A 25,159-nucleotide genomic window follows, 5' to 3' on the forward strand; every position below is an offset into this window, starting at 1 on the left:
TATCCAAGCTAAAAATTACATGAAGGAATGACTTTTAGCAAATTGTCTTAGAACCAGCAGTTTATAGTATTATACAGTAATATATCAAAGATCAAGGGAAATTTTCTTTTCCAAACAAACAAAACCCAAATGGATGCTTAAATCATTCAGTGCCATTATTACCTTTTCCCTCTTAATACATAATAGGTTACAGAAATCTTTTAATTATTCTAAGAGTAAAGAAATTATTTTTCATTCTAAGATTAGTTTATTCCTTGAGTTTCCCATGGACAAAAAAAAACACTATTCTTTAAAAATTCTACACCTTTGAAAACTTGATCTTCTCCCCAGGTTTTAAAAAAATAACAATGAAAGCAAAATTTGCAGTAGAGGGGAGGGAAAGAGAGAGAGCAATGTAGATAAGAGGTATTTCTGGAAAAATCTCTTAGAAGAGTTGGGTCTTGATGAAAGAATGGAATTTAGATAGGAGAACAGAAGAATAGAAGAGCATTCCAAACACAGGTGGATGAAGAGTGGAATGACATCCTCAGAAGTCTGGAAGTAGATGCTAATGTGTTTTAGGAACAGTAAGAAAATAATTGCCTATTATACTAAAAGCAGAGGAGTTTTGATTTGACAGATCTGTAAGAAAAAGAATGACATGATTGCCAGAAAGAGTCTGGCAATGTCGTATAGGGTATGAAAATAGGTAGGAAAAATACTTAGGAGACTATTTAGGCAAAAGGCTAGACCTCATCTGAGAGCAACATTAGGACAGAAACTGTGTTATCTTGGTCTCTACAACAGTTAGCATATATTTGTCACTCAGTAAAGGCTTACTAAGTGAATGAATAAGAATACAAGAATGTTGATATCTTTTGTAGAATTAATATAGTTGAGAAAGAGAACTCTTGTGAGAAGATATATGAAAAGTTCAACTTTGAACATGTGAAACAAAGGACAATATTCAAATAGAAAAATTTGAATACAGTTAAAACATAAGGGTTTGCTCAGAATGTAGCTCAGCATTAGAATGGCATGGGCAAGGCTCTGGGTTCAATTCCCAGCACCACTGCCTTCCGCCTTGCAAGATTCATAGAATAAGGACAGGTCCTCAGATAAGAGATAGTTTTGCACTGGCACTGTGTTATTAATTTAATTTGTGATCAAATTTTTCCTCCAGATATTTGTTTCTGGTACTTCATCATTTTTTTTTAATGTCCTTTGTGCATCTTCACTTAATTTCAGTCTATTTGTAGATATAATTTTTTCTATGAATTTAAATATGATGACAGCCAAGTGTGATGATGTACACCTATAATCCCAGCTACTCAGGAGGATGAGGCAGGAGGATCTCAAGTTCGAGGCCAGCCTGGGCAACTTAAGTGAGACCCTGTCTCAAAATAAAATTTTTAAAAAGGGCTGGGGATGTAGCTCAGTGGTAGAGCACTTGCCTAGTATGCTCAAGCCTTGGTTTTGATCTCTAGCTATGGATAAAAAAAAAGTGAATTTTATGTTTATGCAAGTTATATAAATAAAGCTTATATAAAATATTTTTAAATAAATATTATGATAAAAATTATATTGGTCATCTTGCATCTGTGAAAGGAAGGCTAGTATACTTCTGTGTCAATATATGAAGAATATGAGTGCTATACTTTAAAAAAAAGTAGAGAAAAGGAAGGGCCATTGTAAATATGAGCTGATAATTTAATCCTAACCTTTTATTTTTTTAAGTTTTGAACCAATCTCCTACTTACAGAAAAGTTACAAATACAGTACAAGAAACTTGTTTTCCTGACCCATTCGATGGTAAAATGCTCCCTCACCTGTTTTTCATTTTAAGAAATAGAGTGATGGATATTAACATTTCATAAAGGAGCCAACTATTGTCCTCTAACGGGAGATATGTATATATACATAGAGAGAGAGAGAGTTTCCACCCCCCAAAGTAGAGCTTTCCATGTATTAGAAACTAGCTGTAACAGATCACATTGAAGTTGTCTGTCTTTTGCTATTGTCCCTTCTGTAGCTTGATGGAGCTTCCTGCCATTTCCTACCATGCAGGATTATTCTTTCTACCCAGAGGTCTACTCCTTATAAATGTTTAAGTGTGGCCACCAGGGGGTGTAGTGAGCTGTTCCCCAATCTTGATTTCTACTACTGTAGAGAGAATCCCCTCTGAGATAAGTGTATTTTTAAAGGCTCTTTTCCTAGCTACTCAACTGGCAGTGATAATTTTCATTTCTCCCAAGTGCTTTTTGTTTCTGAAGAATGTATTCACAGACCTTATTTATTTTATATTTCTCTGACCTTTCCTGCATGCTTCTTAAATCTGGTTTGAAAAGCAAACCTAATTATCATAACCATAATGAAATTAGGTGAATCTTTTTCTTTGGGGGGGGGTTTGCTGGGGATTGAACCCAGGGCCTTGTGCTTGTGAGGCAGGCACTGTACCAACAGAGCTATATCCCCAGCCCCTGAAATTAAGTATATCTTTTAAAGCTAGGCAAATAATTTTACTTTTTTCCCTTCTAGATGTTGTTATTTATGGCATAAGCCAAAAATAAATAAATAAATAAAAATAAAAACAAAAAAAAAACAAGGTAAATATTCCCTCAACTCTTGACTTTGCAAAACCAACTTTTAGAAAAGTTGTTTTCCTTGATTAGGATCTCCTGATATGTATGATTTTTCTGACCCTGGTACATACATACACACACACACATACACACACATTTCAAGGTAAGAAAAATTACATCTGTATGTGTATGTATGTATCCCTTTTGTGTGATTATTTTAAATTTATTTTAAAGGAAATAGTCATTTTAGAAAGGTTTCCTATTATAACCCAAATTAGCTCTCAAATTGACAGTGTTTTCATATAATTTCTTTTAATATTCATATTTCATTAACATTTTTCATGATCTTAAAAGATAAGAAAAGCATCTGATGGAGAATTTTTACAAAGTGAAATTAAAGAGCATTTAATAAACAGTTGTTGAATATCAGTATTATTTTTAGAATACTCTTAGAAAGAGTGCCAAGAATATATTTGTCATGTTTTCATTAGAAAATAAGACTTCTGGGGCTGGGGAGATAGCTCAGTTGGTAGAGTGCTTGCCTTGTAAGCACAAGGCCCTGAGTTCGATCCCCAGCACCCAAAAAAAAAAAAAAACTTCTGAAAAAAAAAATTTCCCTGATAAAAGTGAAAATTTATCCCAGAACAGCATCTATTCTTTAAATTGTGACTAAACAGCAGGTGTCACAGTGCAGGTTTATAATCCCAGCAACTTTGGAAGCTGAGGTAGGATAGCGAGGCCAGCCTCAGCAGTTTAGTGAAAACCTGACTCAAAATTTAAAAAGGGCTGGCAGTGGAGCTCAGTGATAAACTACCAGAGGGTTCAATCCCCAGTACGGGGTGGGGACAGGGGAGACTAAACAGGAAATGTGCATAGATCATAGGTATATAACTATTTTCTATCACACTATGTAAGGACAAGGAATAGGACCAATTTTTTAAAAATTTAAAACATGCAGATGAGTTGGGAGAATTGTATAATACACAGCACCTTCAACACTATTGTTACACATTACTTGTTTATTCTTGCCACTTATGAAAACTGCGTGAGGGCAGGGACAATCATGGTCACGTTCATGATTGTGTCCTTGAATTCTCCCATTTAGAAGGCATTCAGAAACTTTCTGTAGAAGGAATGAATAAAGAACTATACTTTTCTGTGTGGCATTGTGGCACAAGCCTGTAATCCCAGTGACTCAGGAGCCTGAAGCAGGAGGATCACAAATTCTAGGTCAGCCTCAGCAACTTAGCAAAATTCTGTGTGAAATTTAAAAATAGAAAGGACTGGGGCTATAGTTTAGTGGTAAAGTGCCCATAGGTTTAACCCCAAAACAAACCAAATAAACACTATTCATCTATTTACAGGCATTGGGAGAATGTATTTTTAGCCTCTCTGAGCCCATTTTCTTTACTGTCTTATAGGAACAAGAATATTCTAGTTTTCCATGAGGAGAGAAATAAAAGTGAAGTGCCTGTTTTAATACAACAACCAATAGCTATTGTTACTCCTTTTTTGTAATTTTACTGAGTTCTTCCAAAATTAGGATTATAACTTTGTAACAACTTCACAGTATATATTTCAGAAACCTTTAAAATCACTAAATCCTAGTACTTAATTTTTAAAAAATTTTAAAAAGAGACAGGTTTTGTTGTTTTGTTTTGTTTTGTTCTTGTGGTACTGGGGGTTGAACCCAGGCTTGCTTTACCGCTGAGCTACATCTCCAGTCCTTTTTAAATTTATTTTTTTATTTGAGACAGGGTCTTGGTAAGTTAGGCTAGTCTCCAACTTGCAATCCTCCTGCCTTATCTTCCCAAGCTGCTAGGAATATAGGCCTGCCCACCACTCCTGACCAGAAAAAGGGCAGTTAATACGAAGGTTAAAGCTTTTTGTTGGTTAGACAATATTACGCAAGAGCTTAAACTGAAATTACACCATCAAGCCCAATTATTTTTTTCTGTTCGTATACTAGATCTTTAACCACCAGAAGGCAGTTATACCCTTCCTCACTGAGTTTTATAGACAAAATATGAAAGAGATTTTTGTTGTTTTTCCAGCATTTTATTCTAAAAAATTTAAAACATGCAGATGAGTTGGGAGAATTGTGTAATACACACCCAAATACACTCCTCCTAGGTTCTAAGGTTAACATTTGCTCTATTGGGTTTGTCAGTCTCTACCCATCTATTTATCCCTGTACTATTAAACTTTTAGTCAGGAAAAATTTTTTGTTTGCCCAAATATATGTATTGTATATATAAACCTTAAGAAACTTTGAAAAAACTATTTTTAGTGCTTTATCAGCTATAATTTTCTAAATGAATTTTACATTAGAGAAAAATTGCTGTGCACATGCCTGTAGTCCCAGCAACACAGGAGGCTGAGGCAGGAATGATGGCAAGTTCAAGGCTAATCTGGGAAATTTAGTGAGACCTTGTCTCAAATTTAAAAAAATAAATAAATAAATAAAAAGAACTGGAAACAGAGCCTACTGATAGAGCATTTGCCTAGCATGCATAATAAGGCCCTGGGTTCAACCCCAGATACTGTGGGGAGCTGGAGGAGATCCATTGTCCACTTAGCATTCCAGCTGAGGTGGATGAATAGAATGTAACAAAACCATATATTTTCCCAGTTAGCTGATGTAAGAGCTGAAGAATGACACAAAGTATCCTCTTTCTAGTAAGGATTAAGAAACATAACTTTCAACTGAGCACAGTAGTAGTACACACCTGTTAATCCCAGCTACTTGGGAGGCCCAGGCAGGAGGATTCCAATTTCAGGGTCAGTGTAGGCATCTTAGCAAGACCCTGTCTTAAAAAAATAAAATTTAAAAGGGCTGAGATGGGGCTGGGGATATAGTTTAGTTGGTAGAATACTTGCCTTGCAAGCACAAGTCCCTGGGTTCAAACCCCAGCACCGCAAAAATCAGAAGGGCTGAGATGTAGCTCAATAGTAAAACACCCCTGAGTTCAATCCTTAGTATTGAAGTGGGGGGGGGGGAGGGGGAGGGACACATAACTTGCATACTTCTTGGTTTTGCCCAACTCAGAGAAAATACAGCCATCAATATTGTACTTCAATTCTTTGATGAACATTTGACATGGTCATTGAAGTGTATAATTGTGTACCTATGTGACTTTGCAAGTTCACCTGATTTCAGAGAAGAAAGATAAGGCAAGTGAGATATAGCCAGGAAAGCTGATACATGAAAGCTTAGAGAGATAATGATGCTTCTCAGCCAGGGCCTGGAAATTTGACCATTCGAAACAAACTGTATAGTACTAAACTGTGAAAGGGCTGAATCAATCCTGTTGCAATTTGAACTTTTGGCTCCTGAAAGTCTAGGGCAGGCTTAAAAATAAAAATAAAGTCCTTACCTACTGGGTTGTGTTCTAGGCCCTCTACTGAATTCTCTGTATGAAAGAGTCATCAATCCAAGAGCATGAGGCCTCAGGTGAGAGAGATGAGATAATGAAAGATAAAAAGTAATCTTAGGGGCTGCTCCCTAGATGGGATGTCAGGGATTGAGATGTGAGGGATTGAGCTCCCAGGGAGAAAGAACCTCAGTCATTAATGTTCTCATTTCTTAGAAGTGTTTATCTAGAGCCTAGAAGTGTGTGAAAGAAAAATAGCCTGAAGAAAGATATAGTAGGGTGTGGTATAAAGGATCAGTCATCCATCCAGAATGTATTTAGTCCTTATGACTTGCCTAGCACTGTGCAAGTCTATGTAAAATTTTAAAAAAGAAAAAAAAAAGTTATGATTTCTGATTTATTCCAGTAGAGAGATAACTTATATAGGCAATAATTATATATGTATATAACTCTGCATTTTGTATATGTAGTATAGTATCATAAAACCTTGAATAACATAGTTCATAAATTCTAAAGGAGTTAGAAAATAGGAATTGGTCACTGGGCCTAATAAGAAGACCTAGGGACAAATCCTAACTCTGACACTTACTATGTAAAGTTGGACAGATTCCTTAATTTCTGAGCCTCAGTTTCCATATTTCTAAAACGAAGTTGATAATCAGAGCTAGCTCTCCTTACCTATACACAGGATTTTAATCAGAATCAAGTAAGGATGGATGTGAAAACACTATAGAGCTGAAAATTAAACTAGACCTTAAATGATAGTTTGAAAGGCTGGATAAAAGTGGTCTCACAGAGGGAATAGTCTGAACACAGAATGAGACTTGGATATGGGAAGACAGGATAGAAACCATGTAAGTGTAGCAAAAATTAGTATTAGGAGAATGGTAAAAAATGTTGGAAAGGGGATGAAGTTGAGGGTTATATGCCATAATGATTGGATTGTGGCAGGATTCAAATTATAGAGGATCTGAAAACCTGAAGGAAGAGATTGGACTTGAGCTGAAAGGGAATAAGAAACTACTTGGGGGTTTGAGTGAGGAATAATATAAAAATGTTTAACTCATATTCATTTGTAATCAGCATTTCACAAATTGGCATACAGGTATTTAGGATTAGTCAGAATTCAGCTAATCTGTCAATGATATGTAAGATGAATTGGACACATCTAAACCTACAATCTAGGCTTATCAACTAGATATTAATTTTGTTCATTTTTAATTGTACAAGGAATGCTAATACCTGACCAGCTAGTAGGTTTATTTTAAATATCAAATAAGATGGTCATACATCATCATCCACAAATAGATTAAATGCCTCCTTTATGTAGGATGTTGTGGAGGAGAAAATATCAGGTACATTCAGGTAGGTGTTCAAAGTCCCTAGGAGTTCTTCCTGTTGCAAATAGGCTTAACCTATTCTGTAATGAACCTCCATCATTATGAAGACATTGCAGAATACTGGTAAGGAAAGCAGGTTCTACCTGGCACAGTGGTACATGCCTATAATCTCAGTGACTTGAGAAACTGAGGCAGGAGAATCACAAGTTCAGGCCAGACTCAGCAACTTGGCAAGACCCTGTCTCAAAAAAATTTAAAAAAGAAAATGTGTGGGGATGTAACTCATTGGTAAACCACCCCTGAGTTCAATCCCCAATATCCAAAAAAAATCAGATTCTGGAGCAAGAATAAGTAACTGGATGTGAAATATGGCTATATAAACTTGGGCAAATTGATTCATTTACCTGTGTTTTATTGTACAGCATTAGCATTTGAACATATCTTAAAATATCTTTTGAATTCAAATATTATCTTAGCTGGGGGCAGTGGTGCACCTATAATCCCAGCAGCTCGGGAGGCTGAGGCAGGAGGATCATGAGTTCAAAGCCAGCCTCAGCAAAATCAAGGTGCTAAGCCACTCAGTTGAGATCCTTTCTCTAAATAAAATACAACATAGGGATGAGAATGTGGCTCAGTGTTTAAGCACTTGCCTAACATGTGTGAGACACTGAGTTTGGATTCTCAGCACCACATAAAAAATAAAATAAAATAAAATAAAGATATTATGTCTGTCTACAACTAAAAATATTTTTTAAATTATATTATCTTCAAATTAGTTTAAGTTTACATGTATTTAATTATAAGTCTGAGTGGTTCTTTGGAAGTAGTAGCCTGTGATATAGTTCTTAATATTTTTCTTTATAATTTAGTTTATATTTCTAATTTCTATAGCATGTTTACTAGTAATAGATATAGATATATCTTATCTATACATAGTTTTTTAATGTAACATGTAAAATGTGATTTAAAGGAAGATCATGGGGCAGGAAGAAACACTAAGATTTCACAGGAAAATAATAAACTAAACACTTTAGGAGAACAATTTGACAATATCTACCAAATTCTAAGATGTTTTTAAAAAGTGGGGTTTTTTTTGGTTCTTGTTGTTTTGTTTTGTTGTTGTTGTTTTTTTGGTACTACAGATCAAACCCAGGGGTACTCTACCACTAAGCCACATCCCCCAACCCCACCCCTCTTTTAAAGTTTTTAAAATTATTTACTTACTCATTTTGCAGCGCTACGAATTAAACCCAGGAGTGCTCTATCACTGAGCTATAACCCTAATCTTTTTCATTTTTTATTTGGAGACATGGTCCCACCGAGTTACTTAGGATGTTGCTAAATTGCTGAGGCTGGTCTCGAACTTGTGATCCTCTCCTTCCTCCGTCCCCTGAGTCACGGGGATTACAGATGTTCACCAGCACATCTGGCCTGTGTTTAAAATATTTTAAACTAACTGCCAATTCCACCTCTAGATATCTATCCATCATGTATATTCACTCGTATGCACAAAAAATGTGTAAAAAGTGTGGGAGTATGACTCAGTGGTAGAGTGCTTGCCTAGAATGATACTTTATGTAATACTAAAGACTGAAAACAACTTAAATGGTCCATCAGTAAAGGAATGTTTGAATAAATTGTATATCTTATCCTTTTTTTAAAAGGAACAGTTTCCCTTTTTTAATTTTTATTTTTAGTTGTTGATGGACTTTTATTTATTTATTTATATGTGGTTCTGAGGATTGAACCCAGGGCCTCACACACACCAGGCAAGCACTTCACCACTGAACCACAACCCCAGCCCATGATCTTATAATAGAATAGTATATACTCCTTTAAAAGAACAAGATATATTCCTATAACCATGGAAGAATATTCATGATATACTAATAGGTGGTGGTAGTGGGGGAGAAGCAGAATAACATGTAATAAAATTTTATGTGTGTGTGTTTCTTAAAGTACAGCTACAATATACTGATGTTTGCATATGGGAGGAAATTTGCTGAAAATATTAATATTAATCAACCCGTAAGAAGGATGGGAAGGGGGACTTTCATCTTACCTTTGTGATTTTGGTGGGGGGGGGGCTTAATCATTCAGCGTGTATTACTTTTATTTATTTATTAAAACTTGTTTAAGAAAATAAAACTTTAGGCTGGGAATGTGGCTTAGTGGTAGAATGCTTACTGAGCATATGCAAACCCCTGGATTCAGTACCCAACACCACAAAAAAAAAAAAAAAAAAAAAAAAGGAACAAAATGTAGAGTGGGAACTAAGTAGTTAAATGTTCTGTAAAGTGTGTTGGATATGAAAAGTGATCCATAAATGCCTACTATTTTAACTAAACAATAGAATGTGGGGACTTTTGTAATCTGAAGAAAGCAGCATTTCAACATCTTTTCCTACAGGAGCATATGGTGGTTAAGACCATGGGGGATGATGAATGCCTTGGAGATCTGCTCTCCTGGAGTTGACACATAGATCTTTTCAGTGTTCTCCATTGCTCTTATGGTGGAAACTTCTATGGAAATTATGTAAAGGTTCAGTGAAATTGTTCGAGTTTAAAACTCTTGTCAGATATTCTTTAAAAACAAACAAAAAAACCCAGCCACATGGTGATTGCAAAACATGATTGCTTTTAAGAGCCTTTGTTTAGAGTTCAGTTTATCCGATCACATGAAGAGTGCCTTTGACTAAGAATATTGAGATACCTTTTACTTCTTGGTGTTGTCTGGGCAACAAATTTGAAAATATGGGTATTATCTTGAGAGTTTTATCCTAGCATTTTACAGATTCACAGGAGACAGAAGGTTGTGTTACTCTAGGTAACAAGCTTTTTGTTTTGTAACTTTTTAAGTGTTCATTTTCTCCCTTTTGACACTTGGGATTAATTATGATTTATATTGTAATTAGATCAAGCCCTTAGAGAAAACATAAAAACACAAATAGGTCCTCTGATTGGTATAATCATTTTTTTCTTATGACCAGGTATTTTAAAAATAAAATTATATAGGTTAAAGATATTTAAGAGCTTAAAAATGCAAACTAGAGAAAGCACTGAAGATCTCACATTACTATAGGTTGCGATGATTAATGAATTAACCATCTGGCAGAGTAATAGTAAATAAAGACTTTCTAGATGAAAATAGTGGTGTGTAGGGGAAGTCTGTATGCATTTCAGTTTTCATACATTGTCAACTCTTGGGTAACAAAAAGATTAAAAAACAAAACAAATACAACCATTACCTGAAGCTGACGGGGCAATTTATGGATGATGATACTTAGTAGTGAAACCTTGGTGTTGTCTTGCTCACAAAGCACTTTCATCTGTGTATCTTAACAAGCCTGTAAAGTAAACATTACCATCTCCAGTTTTAGATTAAAGAAACTAGGGCTGGGACAGATTAAGGTTTGCCTGTGAACAAAGTAGTAGTCATTGCCACTTTTTAATGCTGCTTACTTTAGCTATTTTTCAGATTTGTGGAAAAGAACATAGAGGATCATCTCTAATCCAATATTTTCATTTTCTCATTAAAAAAAACCTAGGTGCATAGTGGACCTTAATTTAGGTTTTCAGATATTAAGGCCAAAGGGTAGATTTTTGTGCCAGGCACTCTTTTAGGATAGAGTTATATACATGTGTTTATGTACATACACACATATACATACATACACACAAACATATACACAAGTGTATACTCACATATATACATGCATACACAGGTATACACAGAGATACATATATATATGTATTTATCAACTTAATTACTCTTCAGAATAATTTTATAAATCAGGTGTAATACTGTCACTGATTAACTTCAAAATTCACACCTAATGGTGTCACCAGGATTCAAATCCAGCCTATTAATTCCAAGTCCAGAGTTTTTCTTTTCTTTTTGTTTTTTTTCTTAGTTGTAGATGGACACAGTACCTTTATTTTATTTATTTTTGTGTTGCTGAGGGTCGAACCCAGTGCCTCACACATGCTAGGCAAGCATTCTACCACTGAGCTACAACCCCAGCCCCCCAAGTCCAGAGTTTTAAACTGCCAGTTCTATTGCTTTAAATTAGGTGACTGTTATCTTAAAGTGGATTAAGTGAATTTCTCAGGATCTTTAGATTGGACGAGAATAATTTCTCTAATGTTCCTGAACCTCAGAAGTACAGATCTTGGGATATTTCTTAGGATTTTATTAATGCTTTTTTTTTAAAAAATATGTATTTTAGTTGTTGATGAACCTTTATTCTATTTATTTATATGTGGTGCTGAGAATCAAACCCAGTGCCTCACACATGCCAGACAAGTGTCCTACCACTGAGCCACAACCCCAGCCCTTAACCCTTTTACAGATGAAGTTAAGTGACTTAGCCAAAGTCTGTTTATTAAGTGACCATGTTAGAACCAGAATTTATGTACTCTGTTTTATATGCCACTGCTTTTGGCATCAGTTCAAATGATCTACCTATGATGAAATTTTGTCACAGTAGCAAAAGCATGTGTACATCACATTGCAGTATTACTTAAGGTCTCTTCTGGAAACAGATCAGCATGTTGAGTTTCCAAGTGTTCAGTATTTAAGGTATGATTATACCTTATGAATGGATACATAGTAATTAAAGTGCTTAATGGATAAAAGAGACATCTGTTACTTTTACATTTTAAATCTATCTCCAGTGAAAGTATAAAGAAATGCAACAAATTTTCCTTAGGGCTTTTGTGCATACATTTTTTTTCTTTCTTTTTTAATAGAAAAGTCCCTTCTGATTCCATGTGGAGTAGAAAACTAGCTTAGTTTATTGAATGCTGCTCAGTCTAATTTGGAATAATTTTTTAAATTCCTAAATGCTTAGGTATAGAGAGCTTGCTCCCTAGAGCCTTGTTTTCTAACAGTGGAGTCTAAAGGATTAAATTGAGCTGAAACTAAATTGATTGGCATTTTGACACTGTGGACTATGAAAAGTAGTGGAATTTGTCCAACTTTTTTAAACAAAAAAAAGTCGCAAAAGAATTATTTCCTTTAATGTGTCCCATTTTACAAAGATAGTTTTTTTTTTCTTAAAAAACCAAAAGGCATTTTCTAGCACTTTATCAATTTCCTATATTACAGTTCAAAGTGAGGATTTAACTTTGAAAAGCTTAATAAAGGCCTGGATGGGGGCATTAGCATGGTTTCCTTACCTGAATGGGCACTGACAGAGAGAGGTCTTTTGAGGACTGTGTACTTTTGGGGCATCACTATAGGAACCTTTTTATAAAAGACAAGTATAAATATTTATGAAATTGATATCTATGAAAATCTGTATCTCTAGCATGTTTAAATTCAAGAGATAAGTTAGAACTGAATAAGATATATTTCCTGCTGAATTCTTTTCCAGACAGATACAGATGATTACCATGTCATCGTCTTTCCTAAAGGGCATTATTTAGTGTTGACTTCAATAAAATCCTATCTCTGCTGTGTCATGAAAAGAACTGGACTTACCTTAACATTGCTTTTCTAAAGTGCTACTGCCTTTTTTTTTTTTAATCACAGCAGGAGACTGTAATAAGTTAAACAGTCTGGAAAAAGTTTCAAACTGGCAAGTTTGCCAGATATTTTAAGCAGTTTATTTTGGGGTGTATCAGCAGATTTTTTTTTTTCTTACACTGCCATTTGGGTGCTCTGCCTGCTGACAGAGCCTGAATAAATCTTTCAAACATTTTCCTTTCTATAGAGGGATGAAGATGATGAAACCCCAAGATCTGGACCTTCCATTAACTCTTCACTTGCCTTCTGGTTCCTTTCTATCATCTGATCTCTCGGAAACATATTTCTTTACAGCATGAGTTTGCAACGTTTCAGGTCTTTTAGTGTCTTAGCAATTAAGTTTAAGTTTTACGGAAGGACTGGTTAACAAAAGAGAGATTATGGTTTTCGGCATACAAACACATATATACATATACATATGCACGCATGTAGTTTTTAGTTTAGATTATTTCACTACTAATATTTTGAAAATTGCCACATTTTCCCATACAAAAAAAGCCTGAACATTTATATAAAACAAAGACTTTATTTCTCGATTGTAGAATTTTTAGTCTTAAAGAGGCTTGTTTCTAAGTGGTTAGTGAAGACCTCTTTAAAAATTATTAATTTCAGGCCAGGCACAATGGTACACACCTGTAATTCTATTTCCTGGGGAGATTGGGGCAGGAGGATCCCAAGTCCAAGGCTAGCCTGGGCAACTTAGACCACGTCTCAAAAAATAAAAAGGGCTGGGGATAGACTTAGTGGTAAAGGGCCCCTGGGTTCAATCCCTAGTACACGTACATACACACAGAGTTTTGGCTTTTGGGTTCCTAAAGCAGCTTCATTGATATTTATATTAGACAAGTATTCAGAAACCATAAAATTACTGATGCCTGAAAATATTTGCTCTAGCATCATAAGACTGGAAGGGCAAGAGATAAGAGAGCTAACTTTTACTGAGTGCCTGCACTGTGCCAACCCCTTTTGTAAGCCACTACACTGCATGCAGGCGAGGGAGAGAAAAGTCTCATTTTACAAAGAGCTGGTTGCTGGTTAGGTGTAAGGCACTACTCAATGAGTTTGAAGGAACTTGGTAAAGGCTTAGACCTGTAAAGGCATCAGAGAATACCGTTTGTTGGTAACAGCTCTAAATCAGGAGTCATAAAACCTGGTTCTTGTCTAAGTGACCTCATTTATAAATGAAGTCATCTGCCTAGACCCCCACATCGGAAAAGTGAGAATATAATCTCTATCCTGCCTTCTCAGCCGTGGTTACTAGATGGAATCACTGGCAGAGGAGAAAGGGAGCTTTGAAAAATATTCACGATTAAATCCCATCCTCAAATAGAAAATTTGGTTTGATTTAATTGAACCCTATTAGGCCTTCTGACAATAAATTTATGTGAGTAACCCATGAATACATGTCTGTTGTGGAAAATTCAAATATACAGAAGAATATAGGATAAAAAAATGATCACACAGCCGGGCGTGGTGGCACCAGCAACTCTGGAAGCTGAGGCAGGAGGATCGCAAGTTCAAAACCAGCCTCAGCAACTTAGCAAGGCCCTAAGCAACTCAGCGAAAGCCTGTCTCTAATGAAATATTGAAAAGGCCTGGGGATGTGGCTCTGTGGTTAAGCGACCCTGGGTTCAATCCCCGGTAACAAAAGAAAGAAGAAAAAAACAAAACAAAACAAAAGACAACAAAAAACCATTCTCAAGAAATTCTGATTTAGTCTAAGGTTCAGTTCTGTGCATTGCTTTTTTGTAAATCTCCACAAGTAATTCATTTGTGCAGCTACAAGCTGTGAATCGCTAAACAGTGCTCTTTACCCATTAAGTCCCAAGTTTTCAATTCTACACAAGGTGGTACATAATGGGTTAAATTTATTTGCAAGGATTATTGACAGTGTAAGATAGGATTTTCTTTTTTCCCCACCATAATTTAAATGTTTAGTTAAAAATCTAATCTCCAAATTTCTCCCAGCACATAAAAAGCCATTGATAAATGTTTCATTTATGAATGTATAGCTTTAAAATTTTTTAAGATCATTCAAAACATGGATTTGTTTGAGGTACAATGCATAGAGCTGGTGAAGAAGCGGCACTTTTCTGTTTAACATTGCCCCTTAAAGAAATGCGAGCCTTTCTCATTCACCCCACGGTTCGCTACACTCCTTCACCCAAGCAGCAGTGCCTTGGGGCAGCGGCTTGCAGGGCAGGCCCTGACGCGCGCGCTACGGGATCCGCGTGGGCGCAGCGACCTCCGGGGAGGGGCGCCGGCCAGGCCGACCCTCCCGGCTTTCTCAGGACCCTCCCACCCTCCGCCCCGCCTTCGTCCCGGGGCCCCGCCCCGGACGCGGGTGGGGGCAAGTTGCTGGCGGAGCTGGGCTGCCTGGACTCCACAGCCGAGCCCCAGGGCTTCGGCGGCGGCCTCCGTGCAACCTGGCGGGCCCAGCTCAGCCGCCGGGAGCCTGCACTTCTGGCTTGGCGGAGTCCAACTCAAGCGCCTCCTGGAAGCGCCGGACAGGAGCCACCATGCGGAGCTGTGTGCCTTGAGTCGGCCCCATGACCCTGACCACTTTGGCCCGCGAGAGTAAGGCTCCCCCCGTCTGCACCTGCAGCCTCTGTGGCTCCGACATGATCCCTTACTTCTCTGCTAACGCGGTCATCTCGCAAAACGCCATCAACCAGCTGTGAGTCTGCCGCGCGCCCGCGCGCCTCCGCGAACGCTCAGAAAGTTTGCTTTTCAGCAGCCGCTTTCCCCAGCATCCTGGGGACCGAACGAACTAGCAAGGGCGAAGGCACAGCCTGAGTGTTTGAAGGTCTTGAGCGTCCTGGAGTTGGGCGATGGGTTTCTTGTGGAGGCAATAAAGTTTCCCGCAGTGGGGTTGGGCGGAAGAATCCTTCGGGGGAATTTCGGATTAACTTTGAGGGAAGCTGAAAGTGGGGTCGTCCCGAAGAAGTCTGCGGTGATCGAGTGACTACCTAGCCGTAAGGCACCCGGGAGATGAGATTGAAGGATGGTAGGAGTCGGAATAGCCGACCGGAAACTCAGGGACTTACTCAGTCCTGCTGGTCACCAGCCTCCCGTGGTGGACGGTTTTGTTTGTTTAAGTAAATTTGCGCGTGACTAAGTTTGTGCTACGGACGGTTCCCAGGAAGAAAGGCAGTCCCACTGGTTGTAGATTAGAATTCTTTCAGAAAACTAGTTTTCAGTACTTCGTTTTTCTCTTATTGCTCTCTTACTAGTATGTGCTAATAACCGACAGTACAAGATTACTCAAGCTTGGTTATGTTCTTTCTCACTGAAGTGCAAGATTCAAGCATTTAAACCGTCATGGGTTGGTTGGTTTGAGGTGTGTGTGCGTTGTGCGCGCTGTATTGGGAGTTGAATCTAAAGTAGCTTTCCCACAGAGCTGTGCCGAGCTGCAGCCCTTCTTTTTTTTTAATTTTGAGACAAGGTTCAAAAAGTTGCCCAGGCTGGCCTCGAACTTTCACTGCTCCTGCCTTTGCCTTCCCAGTCGCTGGAATTACAGGTGTGCGCTGCCACCCCAGCTGTTTTTGAAATCTTTAGAGTTGTGCCCTTCCGTTGTGGTTTAGCTATTTGTGGGAAGTGACTGTGTGCTGATGCTTGCGGTTAATTTCACCTCACAGTTATAAAGCTCAAAGTAGAGGAACTCCACCTATTCAAGTTACATTCTTAAACCAATAGAGTGGTTTAAGGTTACTTTAGATAGCAGCACTTTGGTCTACGTTAGTGTATTGGCACTCAGAGTGTCTGCAGAGGAGTCACCTGCTGAGATTTTCCTATACCCCCAGCACTTAAGCGAGGCTACGGTCCTCCTCCTTCTTGAAGAACCCCCCCCCCTTTTTTTTAAATTGCCCAACAGAAACTTTCCATTATTCCTCATTAAAGATTTGTGGAATAGCATGTGAAGTGATTTGTAGATAATCTTACACCTAATTTATTATTTTAATTAGCTCTCTTGTCCTCCCAAATCAAATTCGAGTTTCAGCTTTTTTCCTATTGATTCATGGTGACTCTCCAAAAAAATGAGCAATAAGCAAAAGGAAAAAAAGGTGATTTTACTGCCTTCTGCTTAAACTTGAATTTTTCCTGTAAAAGTTGTTGGCAGGGTGGAGTGAAAGAGAAGGAAAGGAGTGAATAATCTGAAACAGGATAACCAATCTTAAGGAAATCGTGTTAATAATACTTTTAAAAGTAAAAAAAAGGTGCTGGGCATGGTGGTGCTGGCCTGTAATCCCAAAAACTAAGGCAGGAGGATTGCAAATTCAAATCCAGTCTGGGCAAATTAGCAAGACCCTGTCTCAAAATAAAATAAAAGGAGCTGGGATGTAGCTCAGTGGTAGAGCATCCTGCTGTGTTCGGTCCCTAACATGACAAATAAATAAATAAAGTAAAAAAGGCAGTGGAAACATCCCAAGTGTTGGAGGATGGACAAATGAGTGAATAAAATGTGATATATACATATAATGGAATATTTTTCAGCTTTTTAAAAAAGAAAATTCTGACACACGATACAACAAGAATGAACTTTGAAGGCATTATTCTAAATCAAATAAGCCAGTCATGAAAGGACATACAGTGTACAATTCCATTATATGAGGTACCTAGAGTAGTCAAATTCAGAGACAAGAAGATAGAATGGTAGTTTTGGGGGTTGATGAAGAGAGAATGAGTATGAAGTTTCATTTGGGGAAGATGAAAAAAATTCTGGGGTGAAGGGTGGCAGTGGTTGCACACATTGTGAAAGTACTTAATGCTATAGACTGTACAATTGATAAAATCTCATGTATATTTAATTACAATAAAAAAGTGTGTGTGTGTGTGTGTGTGTGTGTGTGTGTATGTGTATTTGGTTCTGTTCTAGGGATTGAGCCCAGGGCCTCATGCATGCTAGGCAAATGCTTGTGTAACTGAGCTATATATCCCTAGCCCAAAATGTTTTCAAGGCAGAGCTTCTGAGCTTTTGGGGGGGGGGGGGGGGGAGGAATTTTGAATTATACTTCCTTGTGTAATCAAACAAGTCCAGGTACCTTTTCCTACTAATTAGTATCTTTGGTTAAATTATTTTACTTTAGTTCTTCTGTTGTAAGTGGGGATTACATGAATGATTCCTCAAAAGAGCTCATATATTCAGTAACACTTTGTGAACTTTAAATCCCTGCACAAAAATGATTAATTTTTAATGATAATTAAAATTAACAATAATAGCTAACATTTATTGACCACTTGTTACTGTTCTAAGAATTTAATATATCTCCCTTAATCCTCAAATCACCTCTGTGAACTAATTCTATTTACAAATGATGAAACTGAGGCTTAAAGAAGTAATTGCTCAAGACCATATAGCTAGTAAGTAACAAAACTGTCTCTCAAATCCAGATCTGTTTCTTAGGCCAGTGTTCCTAACCATTATAAAAATGATATTTGCTGGGCATGGTGGCCCACACCTGTAATCATAGTGGCTTGGGAGATTGAGGCAGGAGGATTGCAAGAGCCAGCCTCAGTAACTTAGCAAGGCCCTAAGAATTTTAGTGAGATCCTGCCTCTAAACTTAAAAAAACAATTAAAAGGGCTGGGGATGTGGCTCAGTGGTTAAACGCCTCTGGGTTCAATCCCTAGTACCAAAAAGAAAAAAAGATATTTTGTCTTAGTAGTCGCAGGGTCACTTTTTGACTGTCTTAGGAATTATCTTTGCCAACTTCTTCAATTTTAGTTAAAAAAAAAAATGTATTTGCTATATTGAGTTTTACTGTTAGGTAGACAAACTTTCGAAGAATTTTCAGAAAAAGAATTTTTTTAAAAGAAAAAAGCTATTTTAAAATATTTCAGAATATTTTTTTCACTTTTGTCTTTTTTTGCCACTTCTTTGTTCTTAAAAGAGACTTGCTATATATTTCACTTTGAGCCTGGCGCAGTGGCACATGCCTGAAATCCCAGCATCTTGGGAGGCTGAGGCAGGAGGATCTTGAGTTCAAAGCCAGCCTCAGCAAAAATCAAGGTGCTAAGCAACTCAATGAGACCCTTTCTTTCAATAAATAAAAAATAGGACTGAGGATGTGACTCAGTGGTCGAGTGCCCCCGAGATCAATCCCTGGTCCCAAAATAAATAAAATGAAATTCACTTTGAAACTATTTATTGGTGTAGCTTTAGATGTCATGTTTGTTTAACATTTATAGTGTTGCCCAACTCATCATCATTTAAAAAAAATCAATTAGGGCCAGGCAAAATGATAATCCCAGGGAATCAGGAGGCTAAATCAGGAGGCTGACAAATTCAAGGCCAACCTGCAATTCAGTAATACTCTGTCTCAAAATATAAAAAGGACTGGGGATATGGCTCAGCTGTAAAACACCCATGGATTCAATCCCTAGTACTTTAAAAAAAAAAAAAAAAAATTTGGAACTTGCCAGGCATAGTGGTTTACACCTGTAATCTCTGGAAGTTGGGGAGAATCACAAGTTCAAGATTAGCCAGAGCAATAGAGTGAGACCCTGAGTCAAAAAGAAAAAAAAAAAAAAGTCTTAGAATTTAGGCACTGAGACATTGATTTGTTACCTTGTGTTTTTTGTCCTTGACCTAAAATAAGTGTATTTATTTACTTGGTTTCATATGTGATTTTTACTTCCTGCCCACACATTTATGCTTTCTAAACAAACTCAATAATAAAGAAGGATATTGAGATAGTTATGCAAAATATACCTTTTCATGAAATTGAAAACAGAAAATGTTTTGTTTTAGTAATAATACTAGGACTCTTTAAGTTTTATTTTGTAGTTGTCCAAATAAATTCACAAGTGCTCTTCTCCAAACTTAAGCTTGCAACAGAATTACCTGAAGGGCTTGTTAAAACACAAATTGCTGCCCGAAGCCCAGAGTTTCTGATTCTGTAAGTCTAGGGTGTGGATAGAGATTTGCACTTCTAACAAGTTCCTGGATGATATTCATGATGCTGGTCTGGGAACCACTACCTTTTTAAAGTATTCCTCTGAGCCAGATTGGGCAAGTCATCATCCACATTTTATAGAGTAATTAACTAGAGAAATCATAATGGTGAAGTAATTTGCACAGAGCTACATGGCTTACTATTGGTAGAACTGAATCTAGAACCAGCATTTCCCTTCTCAAAATCCCAAACTCTTATATGTTGTGCTTAAAGTCCTAATACATACATCTTTATGTATGTGTATTTCTTTGTGTCTTTATGTATGTGAGTGGGTGGGTGTGGTATTTCTGTGTATGTTGCTGGGGATGGAACTTAGTGCTAGGTTCCTTGAACTTTTTTTTAGATAAATTTCGAGCAGCAGAATTTCTGGGTCCAGTGGTATGTACATGTTAAAAATGTGATGCGTACTGCCATATTGCTCTTTAAAAAAGGCTTTTCCAATTCGCTCTTACCACCTGTATACAAGAGCATATCTTAGCTGGGTGCAGTGGCACACACTGTAATCCCAGCATCTCTGGAGGCTGAGGCAGAAGGATCACAAGTTCACGACAAGCCTCAGTAATTTAGCAAGGTCCTAGATAACAAGACCCTGTCTCAAAATAAAAAAGGCTGGAGATGTGGCTCAATACTTAAGTGTCCCTGGATATTCAATCTTTAGTATAAAAAAATATATATCTTTCCCTATATCTTTACCACCCCTCATAATAGTAATAACAGCGTTAATTAGCAGCTAATTTTTTAGTGAGCTCTTATTCTCTGACAGATACTATTTTGAGCACTGTGCATATTATCTCATTCTCCAGTCTTAACAACCTCATGAGTTACAGATGAGAGGCACAGAGATGTTGAGTAACTTATAAATTTAAAATTATATAGCCAATATGCAAACATACTCTAACTCCAGAGCCCCTATTCTTAAATACTTTATTATTCCCTTATTACTATGAGGTTTAGCATTTCTTTATATTTTATTGGTCTTTTTTTCATTTTTCATCTGTAATTTGCATGCTTGTATTTCTGGTCATTTTTCTATTAGTATTTTTCTTCCTCCCTTCCTTTGGATTAAACCCAGGGCCTCATATATGCTAGGCAAATGGTCTACCACTGAGATACGTACACCTCCCAGCTCTCCCCCTCTATTTCTTTTTAATATTCTTTGTATATTATGAATACAAGGCAAAAATACTTCTCCTATCTTATTGCTTGCCTTTTTAAAAAAATTTTTTAGTTGTGAATGAACCTTTATTTATTAATTAATTTATTTATTTATTATGTGTTGCTGAGAATCTAACCCAGTGCCTCCTCACCCATGCTAGGCATGAGCTCTACTACTGAGTTACAACGCCAGCCCCAATTGCTTGCCTTTTAACTTAGCATTTCATATAAAAGTTTTAAATTTTTGTATAGTCACATCTGTTAGTATTTTAGCTTATGGTTTCAGAATTTTGTATCTTGTTTAAAAACTCCTCACCTGCTCCCAGGATTATGGATGTAATATTTTATAATTTTTCAATTATATTTACATTTTTAAATATTTCTCTTTAAAACATCTGTAAGTCATTTTTATTCATACTGTTAGGTAGGAGTCAGACTTAACATCTTTTTCCAAAATGGTTTGTAAGTTATTCAAATACCATGTATTTAATCTATTTTTACTTTGCTAATTTTAAATACCATGTATATTATATATTAAACTCTTATAAATAGGTTGGTATGGCACATGTCTGTAATCAGAGGAATTCCAAAGGTAAGAGAAGGATCACAAGTTTGAGTCTAGCTTGGCCAATTTAGCAAGACCCTATCTCAAAAAAGGGCTGGAGATGTAGCTCAGTGGTAGAGTATCCTTGGGTTAAATTCCCGGTATCCCCTTCCCTGTAAAAAAAAAAAAAAAAAAAAAAAAAAAAAAAATTAGATTTATATATTATATATATTAGAATCTTAGGGTCTGCTTTTGTATCCTCAGATTATGTTGCTGGGTTTTTTGTTTATATACCCAATACCATGCTAGGCATAGTGGCACACACCTATAATACCAGTGACACCAGAGGATACTAATTTCAGGGCAACCTCAACAACTTAGGGAGACCCTCACTCAAAATAAAAAATAAAAAGGAATGGGGATGTAGCTTTGTGGTAGAGTGCCCCTGAGTCCAATCCCCAGTACTAAAAACAAACAAAAGGCAATACCATGCTGTTTTTACTTACAGATTTAGTAGCTATTTTGATACGTTTTATGGCAAGACCTGCCTCATTGTTGCTTTTTAATGTCTTAGCCATTTTTATTTTCTAGGTAAGTCTTAGAATCAGCTTGACTTTAAAAAATCCTATTGAAATTTTGATTGATATTTTACTGAATTCATTTTGGAGAGAATTAACAACTCTATGAAATGAGCCTTCCCAGTGAGAAATGTGGTATGTGTTTTATTCATTGCTTTTTTAATGTCCTTCATTTAACTTTTATAGTTTTCCTCATAAGGTAGTTACACATTCTGTATTTGATATATTCATGGACATTTTATAAAGTTTTCGTTGTTTTTGTGAATGATCTCATACCATTTTCTGATTAGTCATTGCTGGAGTGTAGTAAAACTGTCACTTTTCACATTTGCTTTTTATCAGACCACTTTGATGAACTCTTTCTTTATTGTAAATCTGATAGATTTTTTTAGTTGATTTTCTTGACTTCTCTGGGTGAACCTTATATCATCTGCATATAAGTTTTGTCTCTTAAGTATTTATAACGTCATTGCTTTGACTAGGGCCTCTAGTGTAATGTAGTGTGCAGTGCTAGTGGGCTTGTCTTATTTTCCATTGTAAAAGGAATGCTTTTATGTTTTGTAAATAAGTATAAGAGATCATTTGTCAAGTTGAGGGCATTTTATACCATTGCTAATTTATAAAGATTTTTAATTTGATATGTTTTTTTAATTTCATTGAATACTTTTGACACTTATTAAAATATTTTCCCCTTTTCTAGTAATGTACTGACATATTAAGTTGCTAAAGTTGAATCATGAGCTATACCTTTGTATTTTTCATCCTCTGGATTTGGTTTACTAATATTTAAGGTTTTGTATTTGTCTCAAATATTTTTTGAATCTTTAGTGTTGTCATTGCCCATCTTGTGTCTAACCTGTAGAATGAGTAGCTTTTCTTTTTTTCTGTATTCTGAAACAGTTGTTTAGCAGGGTTACCTGTATTTTAAAGCCTGGAACCAAGTTGTTTTCCAAATGTTAAAACATAATGAAATTTTTTCCTTTTAGTTTTTAAAATTTCTTTGTTCTCATTGAATAAATGTAACTGTTATCCATGATGCTATTAAAAATCTAGGTCTTCTACTGAAATGGGCAAATACAATTAGAGTAATAGTTAATTCAGGGATTTAAACCAGGCATTTATTTATGGTTTAAGGGCTCCCACCACCTCTTGATGGAGAGAGAATAATATTTACAAGAGGCATTAGGGACTGGGGTGTAGCTTTGTGATAGAGTGAGTGCTTAGCATGTTCAAGGCCCTCGATTTCAATTCTCAAAAGAGGCATAAGATGTTTCTCTGATTCTAAATTAATACTGTTTTTGTGATTATTTTTGATCTTTGGAGAATATAACCTTAAGAATTGGAATGAATCTTCTGAGTATTATGGCCTTGAAGGTTAATGGTCTAATTTCAGGGTGTAAAGGTACATTTATGTTCTCATTATTGATGATAAGTTTGTGTGATTTTTATCCACACTTATGCTCCTTTCAAGTCGGTAGAGCAACAATTGGAACCAAGTGGGGAGGGCTGTCACCTTTGGCCTTCTTGGAATCATGCTTAACCAGGTTAACTGAAGAGTAAATCTGCACAATGAAGATGAACAGGAATGGTAAGGTAGTGATGTGTTCAAGTCAAGATTTCTTTCAGATAAATGTATAGTGACTTTCTCCCTCCTAAACTAGTGCTATTCAGCTTTTTCACCTGCACTCACTTTTGAAATTGGATAGTTTTTCTAAACTTACACTGAGAAACCACTGCCCAAAGCCACGTGATTAAAGATGTCAGTCTGTTTCCAAGAGCTTTTGGACCTTGGAAGTAATTGACTCAGACTTTTAACAGATCATTTTGAGCACACCTTTCCTTGGGTCTTTCCAGTATAATTGCATTCTTTATCTATCATGTGTTCAACTGCCTTGGGCTAAAGAAGAATGGTATAGATGCTGTCACATAATTTCTGAATTTTATACTCTTCCTGAAATTCTGAAGTGAAAGCAGAAAATTCATATCCTAACTAGTTTCAGATAGATTTAGAGTTAGCTTTGCATTGTTGAATGAGGCAGGATGTTGCTTTCACTAACGTAATTATGTTTAACTTGAAGAGATATGCTAAAAATCAAGGCCTTTTTAGGTGTTACAATGATTTGAAAAGGACATAGCCAATGATATGTAAATAAATTACTAGTGTTATCCACAAAGGGCAAATTTGGGACCATCTCCTTTTTGCATGTTGTGTGAATTTAACAAATTTCATTTTCTGTATTAATCTTTTTTAAAGGGGTTATAACCCTTCCTTTTTTGTATTATGTCTGATATAGGAGCAAAATCTAGAGACTTGATCACTCTCATAGATAAGCCTTAGAGTTAACCAATTGTAGAGTTTTAAATTTTTGTTTTTATTTTTTGGCAGCACTAAGGATTTAAATGAGGGATGCTCTACTACTGAGATACATCCCCAGACGTTTTTATTTTTTATTTTAAGACAAGGTGTCACTAAATTGCCCAGACTGGCCTTGAACTTAGATCTTCCTGATCAAATAAGATGTTTCATAAGAAGGTTTAATAAAATTTTCAGATGTGATTTTTACTTTTATTATCTGCATTTAATATTACTCGAGATTCACGTCGTTATTCATGATCCATAATAGACTATTTCAAGCCTGAGTGCCCTAATCATGGAATTTATATTGATTATCTTCTGTAATGACTGTGTAAGAGTTTATATACCATAGACAGCTTTATCTTTTTGCAATGTTAAGCATTCTTCATCATCCCAGCAAAAGATCAGTCATGTTTATGAGCTCAGCCTCTTATCTGTGCATCTCTGTGCTGTTCTCTGCATTTTGTATAGTAAAAGCCAGTTGATCTCCATGGGAGCTAAATCAGATAAGAGTGTTTGTGACTTTTCTTTACTGATTTTAAGTAATTATCACTTAGAGATCTCTTAAGAGAAATGTCATTTCTTTAGGACCCTTTTCTGTCCTGTGTCCCTTTAAACTACTGTTTCTCTGAATGTTAAATTTATCCAGTTCTCATGAATATTGAAATTTTTAATTTCCTCTAATTAGATAATCTTAATTTTTGTGGGGACCTTTTATGAGAACTTGTTGATGGGGAGATGTGAATTCTCAATGTAAATTTTTCTA

The 25,159-nt window shown here is 36.4% G+C and overlaps 1 protein-coding gene across 6 annotated transcripts in view; it reads left to right on the plus strand.

The window, feature by feature from the left end:
- The window catches only part of Ssh2 (slingshot protein phosphatase 2), a 244,715-nt gene that overhangs the window by 108,745 nt on the left and 110,811 nt on the right, over positions 1–25,159 (plus strand). For 2 of the 6 annotated variants that reach the window (XM_047543373.1, XM_047543375.1), the window contains exon 1: positions 15,215–15,481. The exons of the other annotated variants lie outside the window; for them this stretch is intronic. In XM_047543373.1, the coding sequence (XP_047399329.1) occupies positions 15,354–15,481 (128 nt within the window). In that variant the 5' untranslated portion in view covers positions 15,215–15,353. Of the gene's footprint in view, positions 1–15,214; positions 15,482–25,159 lie in introns of those variants that run through there. 6 annotated transcript variants of the gene reach the window in all.

This window comes from Sciurus carolinensis, chromosome 3, assembly GCF_902686445.1.
Source record: "Sciurus carolinensis chromosome 3, mSciCar1.2, whole genome shotgun sequence".
NCBI classification, from domain to species: Eukaryota; Metazoa; Chordata; class Mammalia; order Rodentia; family Sciuridae; genus Sciurus; species Sciurus carolinensis.